We start from the raw sequence: 23,878 nt of genomic DNA on the forward strand, positions 1-23,878 counted from the left end.
GAAGGTTTTTGTTTTTTTGGCGCTTTCATGAATTTATTTGTGGTATTTTTGTCTCTTGTACATGGATACCGAGATTTCTGCATGATATTAATTGATGTAGTTCCTTTATTGTTCTCATTATTGAGTTATAAGTACACAGACACATGGATATAGAATTGATTTCTAATCCTCAGTAACTATTCTTCAACTGATGGAGAGAGACACTGACTAAGTGGCTATTATTTATGCTTCTTTTTTATGCGCACACACTATTCAACATTGGATAGATCCGTTTTAGTCAATCAATCATCAATATATATATATATTTTCTCATATTATTTAAGAGATTTAAAATGGCTATGATCAATATCCTTTTATAATTATTATTATGTTCATATATACCATTATATTTTACAAAAGTCTTCATCAAACAAGAGGAATCGCTTGTTAAATCGGCTTGGTGCTTCATGTATATACAGACAGGACAATAACAACAACAACAACGGTACAATATGGTTTGAAGTGGAATGCAAGAAACACCATCCTCTCCGTGCGTGTATTTCTTGTTGGGCGCCAAGTGCAGTGCGCCCCGCATTCAGACTGGGTATAAATATCGATAACTACCCTCCATACAGTGATACCTAGCACCCAAAGAAGAACTCGTCACAGAAAAAGAAGGAACGCTAAGTCAGTTATTCCTCTTGCATTATATTAATAATCGTGTCATTGAAATTTATACATACTCTCTGCTTTCAAAATTTTCATATTAATGAGATGCCGCGGAATCACTTGTGAAAATATCACTGATAAAAATTAATGTCTTTGGAGGAGTTACTGCTGCAGCAGCTCGTCGGCTTCCGACTCCCAGTTGGCTGTCGACGCGTCGTCACCTGCCACCATCTCAAAGTCACTGAGCTCGGCCTGCAGTTCTCGTTCCCATTCGGCGGCAGCTGCAACTCCTCAATTGTTCAACCAAAAAACAAACGCTCACATGCGGGGGAGAGAGAGAGAGAGAGTTTGAAGCAGAGAAACCGAATGAGAAAGGGACACTTGTGGGTCTGAGAGTGATATATATATTTTTTTAATCCTTGGAATATTGTCTGCCCACCCCTGGCGAAATGAAAGTGGAGGGGTGCACAACATGCTATGGGATGTAGAGGAGTGGGTTTTCAAGAGTGAGGAGGAAGAGGCCTTTCTCGTCCTTAAGCTGCACATAACAGACAAAACATCAGAAAGACGCGTTAGTTTTTTCGACTCACTTGTGTCACTTGGTTAGTTAGCGTTAAAGAGTAGTTTAGATTCACCACCTACCTCGTCTCTTAATCGACTACTTGGTTATTTAGCAATATGTTATGACAACTACTTTGTTAAAGTGAAAGCAAAATGAAGATGCAATAGGCTGTGGGGATTTGCTCTAATTTTAATGAATATTTTACTGCGGAATGCGATGCAAAAATAATAAACTGTTTAATGAGCTTTCCCGGCCAAAGCAAATAAACGTCATTTCATGCAATGCTCTCACAGGGGAGAAAATCACATGCAAGGTCATGGAATAGGGAATGAACCAACTTCCCTAGGGGCCAAATTCTGAATAAATGAACATGAAACGCTAGGTACTTAGCAAACTTTGCAGGCAAACATGCCACAGTGGTGTAGCACAAAAGCAGCTATAGGTCAGCCTTTTCTGAGTGAGCCATTGCAGAGCGTGCTGAATTTCAATTTCAATGGCATCCAAGCACCTCTGCTCCGGCGGAAGCCAAAGATTAAAGGGAAGACAGAAAGTGCTCAGGACTGAGCTGGGAGGCGAGTTCAAATAGAACACTCACCTGGTGCTTCGTCTGCGACACCTAGCCTCCGGAGTTCTTGCAGCGCTTCCATCCTCTCCTGCTCGGTGGTTTGCACCTCATCCGAGACAAATGACTGCTCCTGCTCTAGGGGGGAGTGTTGAGGGATGGCTACGGGTTCAGGGGTAACTACGGGGCCATGCAGTGAAAGACATCGATAGCTTTTAACTTTCGACAAACCTGTGTCAGCATCCAAACTTGAATTATTTCCACCCTCGCTTGCCAGTGAGGAGAGCTCGTTGCTCTGCTTGATCAGGCTCACCCGGTAGAAGTAATTCCTCCAGAAAGTTTCCTCATTCACTCTGCAAACAAGGAGGCAAAAAAAGTTGAGCAGCTTTTCATGACGCTCCATCACAAAACCTACACTTTGGGCACGAGCTCGAACCGCATTTTCTCTAGCTCAGGGTCCTCAACCAGCAAGGCCTGCGCCACGGGGGTGAAAGTTTCATAGTCGAATTCAAAGGTCACCCCTGTTGGTGGTGCACGTACAAAACTCCGCCGGTCCTGAGGCGGAAACGAGTCAAATCAATATCAATATGAATATGAATTGCGAGTTTTGGCGAAAAGCAACCAACCTGTGATAGGGACAAAATCTCCTCCTTGAGCTTCTCCTCGTTGGGGTATCCCACCCAAGGGGGGACGGCAGCTTCCATGCTCTTCTGCTTGCTGTTGATGAAAGACTCCTGCTCCTTGTTGAACTCGCCCAAAATTGTCTGAAGCCAGAGAAAAGGGGTAATCAAAACTTTAGCCAAGAAGCAACAGTTAATTGGCAAAGAACCAGTCTTTAGGAGGGAAAGCCGATGATTAGGCGGGCTCCGATAAACATAGGACGTGAGAGAGGAAAAATCTGCGCCCAAGACGACTCCTCTTTCCCGAAGCATTTTCAAAGAAAAAGCGAGAAGAATAATGTTTCCGGGATGTTATAATTCAATGAACCACTCCACTGGCTATATATAGCCAAAAAGACGCACGCTTTAACCAGTCTATACATTCCTATGGGAGAATTGGTATTTTCCGAGACCATTATTTCTTCGCACCAGCTACTTACTATTAAATAAAACTTGTTTATTCATTGCCAGAACCGCAAGATTTTAAAGATTCATCATATATGCTTTATGTTTGCAGGGGAAACAATTGCTGGCAATAATAAAATCTTGAAGAAGAAAAAACACGTAATGTCTTGCAAAAATAAGTAGACGCAAAATACAAGAAAATTGATTTTTTGTTTTAATGGAAATGTCCGATTAAATTTCTTTTGCAGCAACGTGTTCAGACATAGCATTTAGAGCGGGAGTACATCAATATTGCCATTGCTGGTAATCGAATAAGCGCCGCAAGACGCGGAACGAGGCGAACAGCAAAAATTGAATAAAATCACGTGTGCGAAACGGGCAGGGGCAAAGTGGAGCAGTGTGCGAGCGAGCGGCGGCGGGCAGATCGATATGCAGTTGCAGATGTTGGTCGTGGCACCCACGCACTGCTCCGATCAATAATCCGCCACCCTATCTGCTCGCTCGATTCGGCCTCTCCGTTTTAAGCCCTTGAGCTGTCTCTGCTTTCAATCAAAAACAGCCCTTGAGTGAGTGTGCGGTCCAAAAAATCCGAAACAATGGGCCGACAACAAGAGCCGGCCGCCGACCTAATTAATAATGCGTGTAAATAATCAGGTGTGTGCGTGTTAAGTTGGCTGTTTAAACACGCGCCGGTCTTTCTGCCGTTCGACCCGTTTGTGGCCAATTTACCATGGACAGAGACCAACTTTTATTACAGCCATTGGGAGCGCAGAAAATAAAATTTGACAGCAAACATGAAGAATTCTCTCGTCGCCTGGCCGTATTTCCTAGATTAAAAAAAACCCGGCAGACAACAAGACGTGGCTCGTTTCGCCTCGGCCCCAAAACAACTTCCATATTTCATTCAGGCTGGCTGCAACAGAAGCTGGGAAAAAATCGATGCCCCATGAAAGGAGTGTGCCAACTGACACACTTGCATAACAGCCAATGGACTCAATAGGTCACCCTGTGATTTCGCGACCATATAGTGTTCAACCCGAAAACGTAAAAATCTGATTGTGAGTTGCCTTGTTTTTACATAAAAAGAGCACAGAGCGAAAATCGGCGAAAACATTATGAAACTTAAAACATTGTTCTGTTTCTCCGCAGCAGGTGTAACGAGATTGGTTGAACTGTATTAATAACTGATTGCAATGCGTAAATTTGTTGTTTACTTAATATACACGAAGTGTGTTGCATAATTAATTATGATTTTATGCCGTATTAGTTTTTAGCAGATTTTTTCAAATTTCTGAAGAATTCGTATGTTCTTTAAAATGCGTTTGCGGTCTGTGGATTTTACGGATTGATTAAAGAATTGGTTGATTCCGTACTTTTTGGACTGTAAATAAATGTGAAATAAACAAATAGAAACGTTGCGATTTTCTTCTGGTCGCACAACTTGTCGCGCGGAATAAGAAAACCAGGTCGGAGGAGGCAAAGCAGCTTTTCGTTTCACGCTTCGCTTGCTAAGGAATATGGAATTACGCGCCGAGCTCAACTTCTCGTCTGCTGAAGCTAACAGCAAGGGAAACTTATAGCTAGGGTGACGAAACAGGACTCGGCACTCACGTTCTTTTCGACAGTCTCCTTGATCTTGGCGCTGGCTTCGCTGACCTTAGCGCCCGCTTTGTTTACCGCCGAGTAGAAGAAGCTGCCGAAGGCCTTGGCTCCCTGCATCGCTTTTGTGCCCACAGCTGGAAATCAAGGGGTGGAAATCTGGTTTAATAACGCTAATTGGCCATTAAAGGTTTCAATAAGAATTGAATTTCAAGTTGCGGGGAAATATCATCAAGTTTGGCGTCATGGTCGCAGGAAATGGGTCAATTTAAGAAAAATTGTCATTAAAATTATCTCAGTTGCACTGTTGAGTTCAGTGGCATGTGTGGAAAATGCACTGCGCAATAGCCCAGTTTCCTGTGCGGGCTGACAACGACCTGAATTTATCAGTTTGAAGGGCAGCCTGGCAACTGGAAATGCGACGTATAAGTGCGACGAAGGTAGGTAAGAAGTACTGTCAAGAAGGAAATGATTCTCCAGCAGCTGAAAAGCGTTAGGGAGCGCAAAGTCGGGAAAGACACACTCACCTGCTCCGGAGCCATCCTTAGCCTCTTCGCCCTCATTTTCCGACACCTGTGGCTCGCTGTCGGCACCGCCTGTGTCACTGCAAAGCAATTTTTGAATTAAAAAAAACTTGCCGACTGTCTTATCACCTGACTTTCAGAGAGCAGCTTGTTTTATGGTGATATTGTTTTTACTCGTATTAGCTGTGTTGTGCGCAATTCTTTTCAGTTGAATTTATAGAGTGAATACAAATTACCCAATTTATAATCCCTCCTCTGATATATTTTTTAATAAAATTTCAAAACACGATTATGACAACGTTCCCTTATTTACGCCATAACTTTGAACGAGTTTCAACTCCCTAGAATATGAATTTTAGACCCATCAAATTGATTATTCACAAAATTTGCCTGCTATATTATGTAACAAATTTTCACCAATGCTACCAGCCACTTTTTAAAGAAGCCAATATTTTAAAAAACAGTTCCAGGACTCGTTACAGTGCTAGAAATTTTGAGCAAATTTGTTTAACCAAAGAGCGTACAAAAGCTACCCATTAACTTTGTGAATTTGTAATTAAATAATGCAACAATAGTGTATTGATCGCTATACCTAAAATGCTTAATTTATTGCTTTGAAATGTGGCAAGTGAATTTTCATGGGCGCATCGCGGTGATATTGGTTAACTTCATCAGTTTTCTGCTAGCTTTGTTACTTTACTTTTTCTAACTTCTGCTCACTTCCTGTGGGCTGCGAGTTCCCCAAGTCCCTAAAACACCGCCGAGCGGATAACACTGGGCCAGAGTAGCTGCAGAGGAGCTAGGGCCGAATATGACCATCTTTTCGTCTCCTCTCAGCCTCTCTAGTCAGCATTGCTTTGAAGTCTGACAACTATTTGTTCTGATTTGTACATAATTTTTTTATGAATATGAAGTCATAAGTTTAGTAAAGACTGTAAAAACATCGCCAACAATAAGTCGTTAAAACCAAGAAGATTTCAAAATAAATAGGAACTAAAAAAATGACCTGTAAATTTGAAATGTTGCGTCTGACAGAAATGAGCGGAATCGTAAAGTCTAGAATCATACAGCGATTACGTTTCGACGCCTGCGCTTTCGAAGCAAAAATTCACGAGGAATAGTTAGAGAAAATTAGAAATGTAACGCTCTTTGGTATCTCGATAAAGCTCAAACATTTTTCTATTTTTCACTTGAGTGACGAGGCGGAGAACTGCATAGTATATTGAGTGCAGTTTTTGTACACCGTCCAGTTTTGCGTGTGTGCAAAAAACCGCGAACAACATCTAATTTACTTCTAAACCACTTAACAGTCAAATCGCAAACTCAGCCTCCCACTTACAAGGCCAAACAAGACATTATTCCTTATTCACAGTTTGGCAAGCCGAGACACAAGAGGAAATCCACCCCGCGCTATCAAAACTTTTTTCAGACATCGCGGACACTTAATCGGTTCATGCAAAGTCGCATGCAGCCGGAACAACTGATATAAACTCTGTACAGTTCGTGAACGCTCGCACGCGCAATTGATTTTCCATTGGGCGGCAAAAAGCGAGTCGGGGGCGCTCAAGTTTTTGCTCTCTGACGATGGAGGCAATGGTGGTGAACATGATGATGACAGTTTTGATGCAGCATGAGTGAGGTGCAACTAAATTAGAGACATATAGAAAAAGACAGTTACCCCAAGTACCTAGAATTCTCATCATCCTCTTTGGGAGCAGCGGGGGCCGGCTCGGTGGGCTGTTGCAGGTGCTCGGGCGGATCGGGCACCACCTCCTCGCCGGTGGCGCGGCTCTTGACCGCCTGAATGAGGCCGCCACCGGCGTTGGAGATCAGCCCGCTGCCGGCCCCCAGCCACGAACTCATCTGGCTCTTCACGTTGGTCAACATTTCCAACTTGCTGCCACCCTTGGTGGGGCTGAAATCAAGCACATTCCAACACACATCAGTCACAAAAGCCTAACGATAAACACCGACACCCTCTTTGTTAGCTATAATTCAATTAACGTTTCGTCCAATGTAGGCACGACTCGTAGAAAAATTGTGTGAATAGAGCAATCAATGGCGACTAAACATTTAGACGGGGTTATTGGACTTTGACTCATAATCAGCTGATTTTAACGCTACACTTGATTTTTCGGCAAGCTATATCTGCATAAAATACGAATTTGCGCCTCAAGAGTGTCAAATTTTAATTTAAAATCTGTGTGTTTAGGCCCAAATTGTTTGTAATGATGGTGTTTGTGATTTGTAGCTTTGGAAATACAGGTAAGTATCGCCTATAAAGATGTTAAGTTTTGATTCTAATATCTTGCCTTCACGTAACTCAACTACTTACTGTAATATAGTTTACACGTCACATTTAAGAATGCTTTTGTGACTATTGGGAGCACAGATTAATTTTGTCCAATAAAAGATTATAGTACTATAAGATTATATAACGACATAATCTCTTCAACATTTTTCATGAAATCATTCGTCACCAGGGTATGAAATTTGACCTGATTGTTTTAGCTTGACTAAATAATTAGACTTAATGAAAACCACAAGGGAATAAAGGCTTTAGCTGAAAATATCGAAAATATAGCATGATGTGTTTTAATTTTCCGATGAACGTTAATTAGAAAATATTAGTAGTAAAACTCTATTTTTTTATTGATAAAAATTATTCAATAATTTGTTCCTCTTATAAAAAACCAATTTAAATCTGATATAAACCTCCAAAGGGCGCGGTTTGAACATTTATCAGCAAGCAGTTAAGTGGAATAATGCATAATCTTTTATCTCCGTGATCTCTCCCAGGGATTTATACGTATTTGCATATTATGCTTTCCCTGATAGACGCATCCCGCGGGAAATAAGCACGTCATGCCTTTCTGCGAAAAGAGCAAGTACTTCACCTAAATCGTTAGCAATAATTCGACAACCCCTAGAACGATCCGCTTTTGGTCAACTGCAAAACTGCGCAATTAGGGCTTTAAAAGGCATGACAACACTTCCGTCAAGTGTAAGTGTACGTTAGAGCCCGTGAGGTGCCTACCTCATAAGTTTGCCCTCAGCATCGAGGACTGGCTCCGGCTCAGGGACCAGTTTTTCTTCCTTGATCGGGGAAGCAGGCTGTGGGGGCGGCTGCTCGCCCTCGACGCCAACCTCCTCGGGTTTTTTGCCGAAATAGCTGGTGAGGCCGGACACTTGGTTGGTGAGGCCGCTCGTGAGGCCCGAAAACATGGACATGGCGAAGCTCTAACTGGCCAGCGACGACTGGAAAGTCGAAAAGTACGTCGTCCTTCCGATCGAAGAGTCGTCTTCCTGCTGCTGCTGATATTGACGTTTGGCCAGCAGTGACATCTGCGGGAGGGTGGAGCTACTTTCTCCTCTGCCTACGTCATACTGGTGCCACTCGGAGCAGGGCGACAACTGTGGGATTGGTGTTGAACTATTGTCGGCCACCGCAATCGGTAATTCACAGACCGCCAGAGATCTTAAATTTTATAAATTGAATTTTGAACAGATCTCATAGCTAATAACCTTAATACCAAATCAAATTCGTGAGAAAAAATGGAAGTTTATTTTCGAAATGTATGTTAAATATTAAATAATACTACATACTTAAGCTCTGAAAAAAGAAAAAATGAATACATAAAATTATTATATGTTAAATCTATGACACACATTCAATAGACATAAAGCATTTAAAGAAAAAATTGTGGAAGGCTATAAAATTTAATGACATTTTGTATTGTTTAAATCCATCGAAAATAATGGGACCGGCTTGAGATACTTATATGCGATGATTAAAAAAATTACAACACAGTCCAAATTAATTCATACGAAAAAATTATAAAATCAAATATGGTCTATGTGAGCTCTCATATTAGTAAAAATATGCTGACGATGGCCGTTTTCTATTTATCTCTAATTGTGATAAACTCTTAAATTAAAAAAATTACGAAAAATCGTCATTCTTCACCAACATAAGTGTTTTAAACATAATATAATATGATAAATGCAATTTTATAAAATTCTGTAGTCAAGTAAATTTTTCCTATTTTTATCACTGTATCCTGAAAAACCACACGAGAGGAATGACGAATACTTTTTCTGAGTCCAGGTTTCAGTTGGCAAGCGTGGTCGTTGTTCGCCACTACAAACAAAGATTGAAAGAGCGCCGAGCGCCCTGTTGCTTCTCGCTTTAGCCACCCCGAAGGGGCACTATGGGGTGCTGTGGCGAACGACAGGAGAGCCCGGGAGTGAGACAGTGCACGGACGTCACTTTTCTTGTCATTTTCATCGTGTTCGTCTGCATTTTGGTCAGTGCCAAACCCTCGTTAGATGGGCGTGGTGGAAAACCGCGCTCACACATTAAAACTCGCTTTAGGATAAAAATAAGTTGGTCTTCATATCTCGACGCTTATATTTGTTTTGTGAGTAGCTCTTCGTAGCAGCATTCGCTATCGTCTATGGCAACCCTCTCCTGCTGGCACACGGCTATGACAGTTTTGGCAACATCTGCGGAAAGACCAACGAGGAGCAAGCCGGTGGTCTGGTGCTCTCTGGACTGGACATGACCCACCGACCGTAAGAGTAGCTTCTTCTTTTATAAATTAATTATGCAAAATTGTTAAATTAAAATAAAGAAATATTCTTTACACAAGACATTTTGTAGAAAATTTTAAATTAATTATGGTGAAATTCTTCAATTAACTCAAATAATTAAAAGAGCACCATTCAATTTACAGCTATCTTTTTAATCTCGATGTGAGCCATGTGAATGAGTCAATCAAGATCTGTGTGAAGCAATGCCCAGACAAAGAGCTCTCTGTGCTCGCCGATCTCAAGAAGTTTTATGAGGAAACAGGATCATCACTGTGCAGCTATAATTTCAACTTCTCACAGCTGGAGACAAGTACTAAATTATCGCCTGAGGTAAGATTTTTTCTTTTGGTGCAAATTAAATTCAATGCTTAGTATATACTTTAAAATCTGCAAACAAATTTTTTAGGACCAATTCAGCAGTCCCCTGGGGCCGTGTCCTTTGTTGCCTGTATTTCAAAGTGATCAAGTGCTAAACAGATGTGTGCCCTCAGCCAACTCTTCAGTTCCCACAGATGTATTGCGTTCGTTCTACGAAATCCTCAACAGCCCTGCTGCTCTGGAGCAGCTTGTCGCTGATCTGTACCGAACGTGGCGCCTGATTTTTATCCTCTCGTTTGTGTCTTTCATGCTAGCCCTTGTCATGATTCTGCTGCTGAGCTTTGCCACGGCTGCAATTGCTGTTACCTTCACAGTTGTAGTCTCTGTGGCTAGTGTCGCCGGTACTCTCGCTCTCTGGTGGGCCTATTTGGAGACTAAGTGGCTGCTGGATGAGACTCCAATCGAGCAAATGCTTGAAGAGACTGCAACCAATGAACGGTGGCTGCTCATCTTGGCAGTTTTCGCTACTCTAGTGACTGTAGGCTCTACCTCTTTTCATAATTAAAGTCTCATAATTTATTCATTTCATTCTTTTAGCTGGTGCTGCTTTGTCTTGCCGCACATGTGGCCAAAAATGTGAAGACGTTGGCGGCCCTTTTCAAGGAAGCAAGTGGCTTTATCAAGGTGCGCACAGTTGAAATTGTAACTGGAAGTATATATTTTTGTTATCATTTGCTCACTCGTAGGCCCTCCCATCCTTGTACCTCCAGCCAATTATCACTGTAGCTGTTCTGTTGAGTCTTTTCTGCGCATGGATGTATGTGGTGCTGTGTTTGGCAACTGCTAGTAAGAATTTTTGTTGAGATTTTTGCTTTGGTGCTCATTTGGTGTATTTTAGCAACCCCTGAAGCGAGGCAGATAATTCTTTACACAGAGGACTCAAACATGACATCAGTAAATAGTAAGTAGAAGTGATTTTAAAAAACCTTGTAATTATTTGTGTTTCATTAGCTGCTTTCTTCACAAACTGCAACTAAAAAAACGAACATTAGATAAGAAAATCTACATAATTTACAAAATATTTTGTTTCTAAAAAGTGGTTCAAGTTAATGACATGATAATACATGTCATAATTTTCTGATTAGGAAAGACTCACATTATCAAAAAAAAACCATATCGTCTTGGTGCCGTAAAAATTGCGCCCAGCAAAACAAACACCTAAATTTTAATTTTCATATTGATTGCTGCTCATTTCTTGCAACATTGAAATTTTAGTTTGTTTAGCTTTGCACAATTTTTACGGCACGTCGATGATATGGGAAAGTAACTAGATTAACATGATAAATATGTCTGACACAAAATAAGTTTCATTCTATTCAAAACCAGAACTTGGAAAAAAAATCAAATAAAGTAGTAACACCTGAGCGATTTTCATTATCTTTTCGCAGAATTCACGTTACTGCAGTTTGTTGAGTTGTCGTGGGTTCGCTTCGGCTGGTGGATATACCTGATCGCCCTGGTGTGGGTGTCGGAACTAGTGCTCTCCTGCCAACAAATGACCTCGGCAGGGGCGTTGGTGGACTGGTATTTCCTCACCAGTGGAAGACGAGATGGAGGCGCCCGACTCCTTCTCACCTCGGTGCGGCGCTTGGTGTGGTACCACCTGGGCTCAGTCGCCCTTGGCTCTCTGCTGATCGCGCTCTTCAAGCTCCCCAGACTTGCGCTTCGGCTGCTAGGAATCAAGCAGAAGCCTCTGTGCTACGAGCGTGGCCTTCGATATGTTAACCACAACGCGTATGCTGTAATTGCCATCGAGGGGATTGACTTTTGTCCATCAGCAAGAGTGGTTGGTCTCAGAATTTGGAAATCTTAAAATTTTTACCTGCCAAACAATAATTTGTCTTTGATTGATGAAAAGGCGTTAATTTACAAGAGGCTTAAAAAAACTTTGCTCTTCTGAAACTATTTCAAAACATTTTTAGATTCATTTTATATTTTAATCTTTTAATTTCTCCTTGAAAATAATCAATTTTGTTGCAATAGCCTTATCTGGATTTCTCTTTTCCCCAAAAATAAAATTAATTTGCCTTGTATTGATCTAGGAAAAATACTTTCTTCTCTTTACTTGTCACAAGTAATTCTTTCTGTCAAATTATAAAATAACTTGACGCACGGTAATTTATATTTTGACAGGCGTACCAAACCATGGAGAGCAATCGTCTGCACTTATCTCCCATCAATAGTACTGGTGATTGCTTCCTATTTTTGGGTGAGTACCATTAATTTAAAATAATTTTGAATGAACTCTTTGTACTGACTGATGGGTCAAATCGTGCAAATCCAATTTCTGAAGTTAAGATGCGCATAAAACGGCCGAAATAACGTTTAGTTTCCCTCTCAAGTGACATTGTATATATAGCGATCTACTGAAAAATAAAATTCTTTGCAAATTTCCCTAGAAAATTAAATTTCAGAGAGAGTGATTTGCTGTTCAGCATTCTATTGTGACAATGTTATTCTCCTACATGTTCTGCTCATGTTCTCTTTAAATAATCCTGTCGCATTGTTTGTGATTGCGATGCTTGTATTTCATAAAGTAACTGCTAAAAAGCCACTGGCGAACAAATTAAACCTTTTTCTGCCGTCATCACAATCAGCGAGCAGCCTCTCTCATTTGAATTTTCACCAGGAGCTACTTGCTGCCACGAATTACGAGTTGTCTCTCCATTCTTTTTGAGTGAACAAGTGCTTTGCACATAGCTCACGTTCTAAGCGACCCAGCATTTTGATCATTTGGGCTGATTTTGAGTGGTACGTGCCCGTAGGTAAGTGCTGCGTGACTGCCGTGGTGGGTTGCGTTGGTTTGCTGACGATGCGCCAAGACCCGCAGCTGCACGTTTACGCCGTTCCTGTGCTGGTGCTGTGCGTCTTCTCTTTCTACGTCGCCCACTCGGTCTTCACCCTCTACGAGGTAATATACTTTATATTTTTCCACTTGCCCTATCTGCCCGCCAGAATGAAATATGAAGCAATGCAATGCGCGACTCTGCGATATTGCTCAAGGCAAAACGTGAAAAAGTACACGCCTGGTTGATCGAAATAATGAGCTTCTCTGACTTTTCAATTATCGTACATATTTTCGCTGGAATCAGCAGGAAACTTTGTAACTGTCGTGTTTACAAGAAAGTCGAGTCTTTTTTCTTTCTAAATGGACTGCCTATCTTTTGTAATGCAAATGCTTCGGATTAATGCATGCCGCCTTCAACCTCATGAATTTTCCGCAGACCCAAAACTTTGTTCATGTTAAATCGGTGCTTCCAGTGTTTTCAGTGAAAGCAACACCCCTGTCTACTTCTTAGAAAAGAATACCCTGTTCCTCTATGTTAATTATGGTAAACAGAACAACTAGCAAATTTGAATTTTCTAGGGCTTGGGTGTATTTTGAGAAATTATTTTTCACTTTTTTGTGTTACTTAAGGTTTTTATTTGTCGTTACCGTTCTGATAATGTCTTCTTGACACGTAATTAATTCTGAAATTAAATTTTTAGACGAATATTAGGAGCATTGTAGCCATTTGTTTTATTATCTGGCATTGAAGTATACTTAGATTTAGCAAATATATCAAAATGCAATCATTTTGAGATGGGAATGCCATTTCTCCGCAGATGGCTTTGGACTCCCTTTTTCTATGCGTGGCTGAAGATCAGGCTCTTAGTGTGGGATACCAGGCGTACCGACGGCCGCACATGGTGCAAGCTTTGACCACCCTTTGCGCGAAGAGCTCTACACAGCCAGAGAGTCAGCCCATGTTTTGAATACATTAAGTGCAATTTTATATAAGAGCTTTTATGAAAACGATGGACTGAAAGGATCGTCTTAGCTAGGGCAAGTTTGCTGTTTTATATTGTTGCTCTCACTACTTTTTAGTTGACAGATTGCTTTGCCATATTTTATCAATTTCATCAAGTGATCTTCATTTTATTGTTCAAAGGCTGACGAAGCCATATTTTATCGTGTTTGTACCATTCAGAGCATTTAGTTTCTTCGTCCTCAGCTACTGAAATGTTATCATTATCACATGGGCAAGTACTTAAATTTTTTGCAGTACACTTTTTTTTACTTTGTATCATTCGTTTGTTACTATGCATAAAATGCCATATTTTTACTATCGCTTAAATATCTAGTTTGACCTATGAGAAACATGTCATATCGCAACAATACGAATTTGAGTAAATCTAAATTATAAACAGTTTGGTCGGATCTTGATTGTAAATTTCACTTAATATAATGACTTTAGAGCCAATCACTACATTTTCAAGTGTAAATTGTCAATTATCAAGGAAAAATCGGTGCCAATCATTCAGTTTCTGTGTTATGCAATTTGTAAACTGAGGTGCCATTGTTGGAGGACATGCTATATATTTTATACTTTGTGAAGCAGCGCTGTTAGAATGGAAAGTATTTACAGGGTAATTCATGTTTTGCAATATTCTGTATAAGATTTGTATTTTATTGTGATCGTTTAGTATGTATTTTTGTAACAGGTTCTGACTCTGACTCTAACGAGCGTTACGATGGCTTTATTTTTAGAGAATTAAAACCAACCTGTTATTGTACATAAAAGTTGTGATTATTTTCTAAAATATTCCCTTTGGACAACTAATGAAATATTTTGGATGTGTAAATTATCGCCTTCGAATTAAATTGATTGCACCTATATCTGAACCAAAAGACAAGACGTGGATCTCATGCTTTTACCCTTTTAGTGCTATATCACATCTAATTGACAGTGTGACCAAGAAGCCTTCAGACTTCCTTCCAGGGGTAAAATTGCAAAATTTAAATGTTTTGGGCAGAGTTTACTTTTTCTTACCCAGCGTGGGTTCCAAGCTGCAATCCCTCTTGGATATTTTGACTTATTAATTATTCATAGTCGAAACATAATACTGTGCAACCGGCCGCAAAAACAAACAAATTAATAACAAGAAAAAAATCATAACTTTATCATGTGTGTAACCAATAAAAATTTATTTGCAGTTGTCAGAAAAGTTTGACAAGATTTTTCAAATGACTTGCATATTCCTTCGCCAGAAAAAGTGGGTTGCCAATTTTTTTTGCATTTTGCCGAGGGGAGCAGAAAAATCTATTTGCAAGGAAAAGAGGAACCCACGCCATTTAACCCTATACTGCATGGCGGAGGCGAGTGAATGAAACCGCGGCAAGGGAGGGCGGTGCTGTGCCGCCGATTGATATTCCGCGGGCGTCGCCGAAAAAGCTGGCAGCGCGAGCCCCAGCTCCCTTTGCGCCACACGCGCGCTCAATTCTGCTCGCGTTTTCGCCCAGCAAATTGGCGCAGAATGAATGAAGGGACGCGTCGGGCCCGTCGTCGGCAGGGTCCCGCTCCGCCCACTGCACCCATTCACCACTACCGCTGAGCTGACTTGACTGACACTCGCACAGAACTGCCAAAACCGTGCTAGTGTAACGCGTCGATCTGCCCTAAACCAATATTGCTATTCAAGCCGTTTACTTGCTTTTTCATTCAGGAGGCGCGTGGATATACCAACTCATCAACCCTTACATAACATGTTTTTTACCTTCCCGCGACTTACATTGATTAAAAAATTGCTCAAAGTGTTATGTTAAATTAGGAAGTTTCTTTGGCGTGAGAGCCCGCGACATTCAAGTTAAATCAAGTCAAATTTTATTAAAATGGAAACTTTAGTATGAACACGAAAAGTGGATACCTAGAGACCAGGCAAAATGTGGGCGTTGATCAATAATATCCTTATTTATTTTGTCTTGTTAAATGTTTATTGTACTCATGAACTACAAAGTAACAATCAAAGAATATCATCAATTTAGATTACACGAACAAAGATAAAAAAATGACTCCACAACGCGGAGAACAAATATTATGTTGGGTCAACCTAGTCTGTGCTGTATGTAAAATTACTAAATTAATTAAAAATCAAACAAACGCTTAATTGTTTTGCAGCCCCAAGAACAGGGAGAAGAATTTCGATGCGTTGTAGTCTTCCAATATATATGTGGAAGGCCATTCAAGGGTATACAAACCCTGTATGAAAAGGCGCTTCGGGCCGAAAACGGTTCTAGCCGTGGGTCGGCTGGAGGTGGGAATTAGTAGGCCGCGCTGTCACCTCGCAGGGCGCGTCCCTGGATGATTCTTGTTCTCGCATCAATATCTGTCTGGCCGCTCTGGCACCTAAGTAAATGACGAGGTCGGTGTGCCGAAGGTGCATGCATGTCAAAAGGCATCACGTTTTTCCCATAAGTGTATCGCCCTGTTTCACATTCTGCCTAATTTTGTGATGTTTTCCTGCATCGCTGTGCACACTTCTAGTGTTTAGTATAGTTTTCATTAATTTTAAACCATATTATACAAAAAAATATGAACTTTACAAAATTTTGTATCATAATTTTAGGATCAAAAACGTGTTTCTTTATTAAAAAGCACTCATCAATACCGAACTAGCCCATATATAAAGGGCGTTGCGGGCATCGCCCGGCCGGTGCGCCCCCTTAATTTTTACATGGTCCTTATGGTGCCCCAAGGCCTCAATTACTCTAATATTATATCGCCTGATGGAAATTTCGACACTACTCCAGCCTTGAAAGCACTGTATGTAAATACAATTTTCTTGTTGTGTGCCGATGGAGGGTAGGATAATGAAACACACGTAAATATTTTCTAATGTTTTCTTTGGTTTGAAATTCAATATCACTTATTCACCATGCCTTAAAAGTTTGTTTGAAAAATATAAACTCATACATATTCATACTAATTAGAGGATTTAATCTTGAACTATTTCTTAACACACATTTGGCTGCACGTATTTTTGTACCACAAAACGTATCAATTTGAAGAAACGTAATTAACTATTGATTTAAGAGATGAAAGTTACATTTTTTTCTTCCATGCGTATACCTACTACAAATGCAATTAAAATCATTCAATTTCCAGCTTTAGAAATTTTCCTCTTACGTAATATGGGCTTCTTAAAATAGAGAGAACCAGCGAACCATCATCAATACGCTGCTCAATCATCAAGTTGAAAAGAGACAAGTTTGCCAATATAAAAATACGCTTCAGCGCTGATAAACTTACCGGGAAATTCAATCTAATGAGAGCACAAAGGCTGCTGAGTCGTTACACGTTATCCGGCCCACCTCCGCGCAGCCAGGCCGCAACAATAGCTGTCGAGCTCGATTCCAGCAGCCTCTCGGTCGCTACCCGGCGTGATCAAAGGCTCAATTTGCACAAAGGTGCGTGTTCCGCCGCCCCGGGGTGTTCAGGATTTGATTCATTGCAAATCTCCCTCGTCTCCTCTCTCACGGCTTTTGTGTGTCTACGCGAAAAAAAAGAAGGGACGAACAATTGTCCCCGCCGAACAGATGTGCGCGCTTGACCGAGTGTTTCATTTTGGCCGTTGGCCAAGGTCGTCCATTGACGACAAACGGCACAGTTGGTGACCATCCGCGCGTGCAGCATCTGCAACCCGCACACTAAAATTTCACATATTCAGCAAGAAAATGTAATTTAATTATTTGGAAGGTATCGCTTTCCACGTCATCAACTTTAGAACCAATCAATAACTTTATATGCTTGGGCGAGTAAAATAATCATGCGAATCATGCACAGTCCAGAGAAGTCACAGAGCCTTAAAGGAACTGGACAACTTCTTAACAATTTTTAGTAACTAATCCATGATTTTTGTTTTTAGACATAATTTTCTGTAAAATGTTTGCTTTAAAATAAATTCCAGCCTCTATTCTGCAACAATGAATTTATGAATTTTACAGCCTCTTTTCCCCGTAATCAAAGTATTGTTTTTAAATCCTAGTAAAATTTCCTTATCCTGCTCTAAAAGCGTTGGTTGATGTTTGAAAGCGCATCATTCGCTGAATTCTTAATATGATACGCATTTCCTTGGTGAGGCGGGGGAAACGAAATCTGATATTGGTTTTCTTATGACGCAAAATTTTATTTCAGGCTGATGTAGTCATATGAGGATAAGTGATATTTTTGCAAATTGTATAAAATAACAATGAATAACGCAATCGGACTATTAAAACTTATGAAGTAGGTGTAATTCTATATCTTAAAAGCAACCCTCTACTTTTTTGCCGAGTCCATTGCACTTCTATCATGAGATTTCATGACGCAAAAACTGAATTTTTGATGGAAATGGTTCTCCTAATGAGGAAAGGCTCATGTCTATTTTTGGAATAATTGTTGCATGCAATAAAAAAAATAATTTTGTAAATCCATTTTACACCTGCTGGTACGATGGAAACAAGCATTAAATTATTGCAAAATTTAGCGGCTTTTAGTTCCAACTTTGAAACTTTTGAGATGCAAACCTACTCAAGCCATTTTACATGTTTAGAGATTATAAACTTCAATTTTGTTAATGGATAATTTGAGCTACCTTGACTATAAGCTATTACTGCAGTAATATCTTTGTATTGCAGAGAATGATAAATGGGCTTACTAATCGTCATGTTCAAACCCACGTTCAGCTCAAATATCATGGAAGCCTTGAGCGCATCCGCATCATCGTATAAAGTGTCTATTATATTGATCAAACACACTTGATGGATCATAAATAAATAATTCTGTTTGGAAGGATTGTGCTGCATGCTGCAAAAAATTGAACTTTGAACTTTCCCCTACATGAAGGATAATGACTTGCAGACGTTATGAAAATCCTGAGCACCAAGACTCTGTCTGTGCGCTTCTTGCAAAGTGCGCCATAAAAGCGCCCACTGAGAAAAATTGTAATACACAGGAGACGCGGCAGCCAACACAAGGCAATAGCCAAGCGGAGGACTAACTTATTATTTTTTGTGGTTTAGTATTGCACTCTCGGAAAAAAGAAAAAACTGACTGACGAAACTAGCTGTGGGGTCTTTTTTCTTTATTTGTACTGCGGCGTAGAGAGAGAGGTATCGTCGACGGGCAAACAAACACTTGCACACGCCAAGTGCATCCACTCTCGGGGACTGCGTCTTGAAGAGGCGGCCGCGTGGGAGCCGCTTCCGCAGGGGCTGCGGTCGGTCGAGCCACCCACGCGGACAACGGTCACACCTTGCCGCCCCTGCGGGATTGCGGCTCCGTTTCGGCCGCCCCCGGCCACCAGCTTAGCGGGGCCGCCGTTTTGCGGCGCGCAGTCTTTTTGGCCCGTGACGGAGGTTGGCCGCAAAAAGCGGATGTAGCCCCCCCCCCTCTCTCTCTCTCTCTCTCTCTCTCTCTCTCTTTCTCTTTCTCTTTCTCTCTCTCTTTCTCTCTCTCTTGTGTAAACGCCAAACGCTGACACAGTCATTTGAATATGTGCCTTTGCTATGCATACATATCTGCGCAGCACTCCACCTACGTGTTTTTTTTCTGACGCACGGCCTTGGTAAATGCGGAGTCTCTTGGGATTTCTGAATGGAATAACGCATCGATTCATGTCTTGTGATAGAAAAAGCCTCTCCACACTGATTTATGGATCTGGTATTTTCATTGGAGTCAGTTTTATTTCCCAGTCAATATATTCCCCAGAAAATTAAATGAAGGCATGAATGCCATTCATTCATGGCTCGTTCGATGCTTCGTATAGGAGCAAATTGTTAAAGATCACAAAGGATTCCGTATCTTGATTTTGTAGCAAGATTGAAAATCCAATATGATGAGCATCAATTGAGAAATTTCTTTCTTAAAGTTCATTTGCTGGTTTTTGAATTGCTTTCGACCTTTTGAAAACTGCACTAAAGGAAATCAATAAATATGTTTTGAATTGCACATATGCTTGAACCTTTTAAGCGTTCGAAGTGGCCTATATACAGATGCAGTTGAAAGCTTTGAACTATCGCTGATATTTTGTATCCAATGCTGCCATTATTCACTCTGTCAGATGCTAAAAGTCAGTGGTGAAACAAAAGCGAATTAAGCAATTCATTATTGTCTTGAATTTTAATTTTGGCTAAAATAAAAGTAAAAATTGATTTCCAAAAGAAATAATGCATTTTTCGGTGAAGGATAAAAAAATTGTATGCATGATGTAATTTGTCGCATATTTTCTACAGTCATATTGTCTTCTTTCACTCAAAGGTAATCAGTTTAACAAATCTAACAAAAAAAGAATAAAACACACATCAATAGAAAGTATCAATATAAATGTGGAGCTCGCCAAGGGTGCAGTACAGAGCGATACAATTTGTCATCGAACAACGACTGCCACTGCCAAGCGGCACTCAGCAGAAGTTGGTGCCAGAAATGCAGCGCTACTACAATAAGTTGCTCTGCTTCTTCAAAAAGTGCGAACTGCAGTCACATGTGACGCAAGAGCGTGGGTGATACGGGCACAGGCCAAGTACAACCGCCAGTCACGTGAAGACTCTTTCTGGGCAACATGCCTTTCATTCAAGGTCGTAAAGCCCTGAAATGAGTCACTCTCAAGGTCTCGAGACCACTCGCTTTTTCTAAAACCACATTTTGTGGTGATATATATAAGAGACAGATTATGAATGTTTCTATTTCCTTTGAATTTTTCATGGACCACCAAAGCTAATATAATGTTTTCTCTGATTGTTTCTCTATGTTTACCAGAGGAATTATCAAAGGTCAATATAATATCCTAGATCAACATTGGGATACAATTTGCAAACGCAACCATTTGTGCAAACACAACAGCCGCGCCCAAGCTTTGATGGTTTCAAATACTCACAGTATCAACTCAAACCCGCAGCCCACGCAAGCCGAAAATTTTGACGCAGTTTAGTGCGTTTGCAGATGCACTTGAGTCGAAAATAAACTAATCTAACTTGCCAACGTGCTCGTTGAGCACACAATAGAGAGAAAGCCGAGGCTGGTGCCACTCGACAGATCAAACGCAAAAGCCCCTTTAGAACGCCGGGGTATGCAACCCGCTGGTCGGATCTCACGCGCTGATTGCATAACCTCTGTTCCACTCTGCTCGCTCGTCACATAGCCGCGATTTATTGCACACATCCACCGCTCGTTTCACGAGTTAATGAGTGCGCCTGATGCACGGGAAACCAGGTCACAATCATTTATTTCAACAAATTAACCTGTGTTTGCGTCGGTGTGCCGAGCGCCGAGCCAGCGCGAGTGGGCGACGCTGATTTAATGTCTGTTGAATGGAAACACAGCTCGCACCAGCGCTCTCGCCATGCTTTTCAATTTCATTCAAGCCAACTCAGCAGCCTACTTTTGTTTAACATCGCACATTCTCGAGGACATAATTGAATGATCAGGCTACTCTAAAGGAATTATGGACATTATTAATTAAACTATAGACTTTGAGGGTGGAACTTTTCAACTCATTATTTTAAGCGTTTTTAACTTGCTTTGTAACAGAACCAGGAATTAATCGTTAGTTGTATTGTAAAAATGAATTATGTAATGTAATATAAAAAGGCTGAAACAAATTTAATTGTGTGTGTGTCCGTACAACCGTTAAAGCATGATTGCTATTGCAGGTCTGACTTGAACACTGAAATAATAAAACTCGATATTGCTTCTCTTCTGTGTTCCAGCAACATTCAAGCATTAACAACTTTCAAAGAGCCAGTCATAAGTTAATGATTCTCCTTTCAACCATTAAGCACGTATAATGTCGCGACGCATAAAGCCGTTCAGCGGGGAAAAAACAAGGCAAAAGAGGGCCGAAGTAAATTTCCATTAAAAGTTTGTAAAGCACAATCTACGATGGAGTTGCGAGGAACAAAGAGTTCCAATCTGCCGCCGCCGCCTCTCGCTCGCTTATGCACGAAGACAAAAAGATCCACTGTCATTCTGCGCCTTTTTGTGCGCGCCGGCCTCACGTGGGCCGTTCCTTCGTCCGGTTCGCTGTGCGGACGTCACCATGTGCCTAATTTGAGTACACACACTAGAAAGAAAGGCCACGCGCGCGATATCTATCTCGCGAGACCAGCAACACGCAATAATGTTAAAATCATTATCGTGCAAGTTCATCGGTTAATACCCTGAAAGAGCTGCAATCAATATGTCACAAAGAAAAATGGCCGCTGTCCATGCCTTTAATGAGAGAGTGACGTCTTTTAATGTGATCAAGTGTGTATGATGTCTTTTTGAATTTTCTAAAAATTTCGTTTTTCAGGTTTTATTAATGGTGATATTTATTTTGTAGGGTAAACGATCTAATACTGGCTACCCAATGTCAGAAATGGCAAAAAGTGGTTAGTTTAGTGACTCGAATTGCTCAAATTGCTTAACGGGCTGGGAGGCGCACCGGCGCCGACTCGCTACTTGCTGGTTTGCACCTTTCCAGCATGCGTGATTTGGCTTCACGGGACAAATGTCTAGCGTTTCAATGCAGTCCTCGGTGCGGAGGCAAGTGGCCCTTGAGTGGGCTGGGTCCCTGTGCGGCCCGGTGCGCCCATGTTATCCGTTCGCGGTGTTATTGGGACCCGGGTTTCAGCATTCGTGCTAGTGCAGTGCGCGCCCTTCTCGGTCCTCCGGTCCTCGGACAGGGATAAAATGAGCAAAAAAAAAAAAAAAAAAAAAAAAAACGTTGATAGGAAAAAATGAAACAGCTCTTTTACTTTATAAAAAGCACTTTTTGTTTTGTTAATTATTGTTTCTTAGCCATAGTCCAAGCTCGCGTATAGCAGTTACAAAAGACTTGACATATCTTAAGATTTTGACATTTCAGAGCAAGCAATTTATTTTCAAATGATTTTAGGTTATTTCGTAGAATAGAAGTAATTCTGCAAAATGTTTTACATAGCAACAACATGCATCGGCTTTCCAACAGAAATAGGAAATTAACTTCATACTTTTAAATATAAAATTCATCAAGACACATTTGAAGCAAACACGAGTTAATTTGATAGCCTCAGACGTTAGTGTACTGCTGATATTGAAGCGTATATTTAAATAACTCTTGTTCAAGATGTTCTGCGTTTGACTGTCTGGAACTAAAGATATGTGCCACCAAGCGCAATATTATTAAATGAATGTTCAACTACTCAGATAAAAACTTTATCCAATACACAAATAAATTACCATATGCCTTTTTAATAATATTGCAAAGAACTATCATATGTGGTTAGCTTTGATTTAAATCCTAGACAAATTTTATAGATGGGCAACTCTATATTTTGCTTATATCAACACTTCCACCCGAAAATAAAACTCTTCTGCAGTTTGTTAGAGGCCTGCAGATGTAGGGTAATTCTATTTGAAAAACCCACGCCAAAAGTCTACTTTTGCGCAGACATTGTTTTGAAACTCTACCTACGTCGACAAAATATGATATTATGAGAGTTATTATTCATAGACTGCTGCTACGACCTTACTCAAAGCGTGTGATTGTGACGAAACGCTGACTCAGTTACAAAATAATACAATATATTGTGTTTGCAATAAAAATGTATTTCTTACTCCTTGAAGTATGTAAGACTTCACTTTTGATTTTGGCGTGCTAAATAGATTTCACTACATTAACAAGTTTTTTTTGCTCTTTTTATTTTTTTGCTCTTTTTATCCCTGTCCGAGGACCGGAGGACCGGGAAGGGCGCGCACTGCACTAGCACGAATGCTGAAACCCGGGTCCCAATAACACCGCGAACGGATAACATGGGCGCACCAGGCCGCACAGGGACCCAGCCCACTGAAGGGCCACTTGCCTCCGCACCGAGGACTGCATTGAAACGCTAGACATTTGTCCCGTGAAGCCAAATCACGCATGCTGGAAAGGTGATCATATATATATATATATATATCATATTTGAGTCATCGGTCGCGCTTTGCGTACCGCGGAAACGCGATTTGGCGCGAACGCGCCAAAGCGGGTTTGAAATTTGTGGAAAGCACCACTTTTGAGGCGGGCTTGCTGCGTTGCTTGTGACGCACAAACGCGCGCCGCAACCGACCGGCCGTTCAGAGAGGGCTGCGTTTCGCTGTGCAAGGGAGAGGGACAAGCGTTGATTCATTTTACCGCTGCTTGCCCGTGC

The 23,878-nt window shown here is 41.0% G+C and overlaps 2 protein-coding genes across 6 annotated transcripts; one reads left to right on the top strand and one right to left on the bottom strand.

Annotated features, from left to right (window-relative positions):
• Positions 1-5: 5 nt before the first annotated feature.
• On the bottom strand, positions 6-8,312 carry Sap47 (Synapse-associated protein 47kD). 5 transcript variants are annotated; one of them, XM_065475693.1, is made up of 9 exons: positions 7,997-8,312; positions 6,647-6,874; positions 4,963-5,039; positions 4,448-4,572; positions 2,399-2,536; positions 2,188-2,327; positions 2,004-2,125; positions 1,806-1,952; positions 6-929 (listed from the first exon to the last, which is right to left on the bottom strand). In XM_065475693.1, exons 1-9 carry the CDS (start codon positions 8,188-8,190, stop codon positions 811-813), a joined length of 1,290 nt encoding a protein of 429 aa, XP_065331765.1. In that variant the 5' UTR covers positions 8,191-8,312; the 3' UTR covers positions 6-810. The 5 variants fall into 5 exon arrangements, with proteins under 5 accessions (XP_065331765.1, XP_065331764.1, XP_065331766.1 ...); XM_065475692.1 differs by having other exon boundaries at positions 6,638-6,874; positions 7,997-8,311; XM_065475694.1 differs by having other exon boundaries at positions 6-1,186; positions 6,638-6,874; positions 7,997-8,311.
• Positions 8,313-9,066: 754 nt separating this feature from the next.
• Positions 9,067-14,121, top strand: LOC135934151 (choline transporter-like 1). The gene is made up of 11 exons (XM_065475691.1): positions 9,067-9,266; positions 9,389-9,534; positions 9,696-9,882; positions 9,959-10,408; positions 10,468-10,554; positions 10,617-10,716; positions 10,769-10,831; positions 11,319-11,716; positions 12,064-12,139; positions 12,696-12,841; positions 13,537-14,121. The coding sequence occupies exons 1-11, from the start codon at positions 9,171-9,173 to the stop codon at positions 13,684-13,686; spliced, it is 1,899 nt and encodes a 632-aa protein (XP_065331763.1). The 5' UTR covers positions 9,067-9,170; the 3' UTR covers positions 13,687-14,121.
• Positions 14,122-23,878: the final 9,757 nt, after the last annotated feature.

Source organism: Cloeon dipterum, chromosome 1 (genome assembly GCF_949628265.1).
Source record: "Cloeon dipterum chromosome 1, ieCloDipt1.1, whole genome shotgun sequence".
Classification (NCBI taxonomy): domain Eukaryota; kingdom Metazoa; phylum Arthropoda; class Insecta; order Ephemeroptera; family Baetidae; genus Cloeon; species Cloeon dipterum.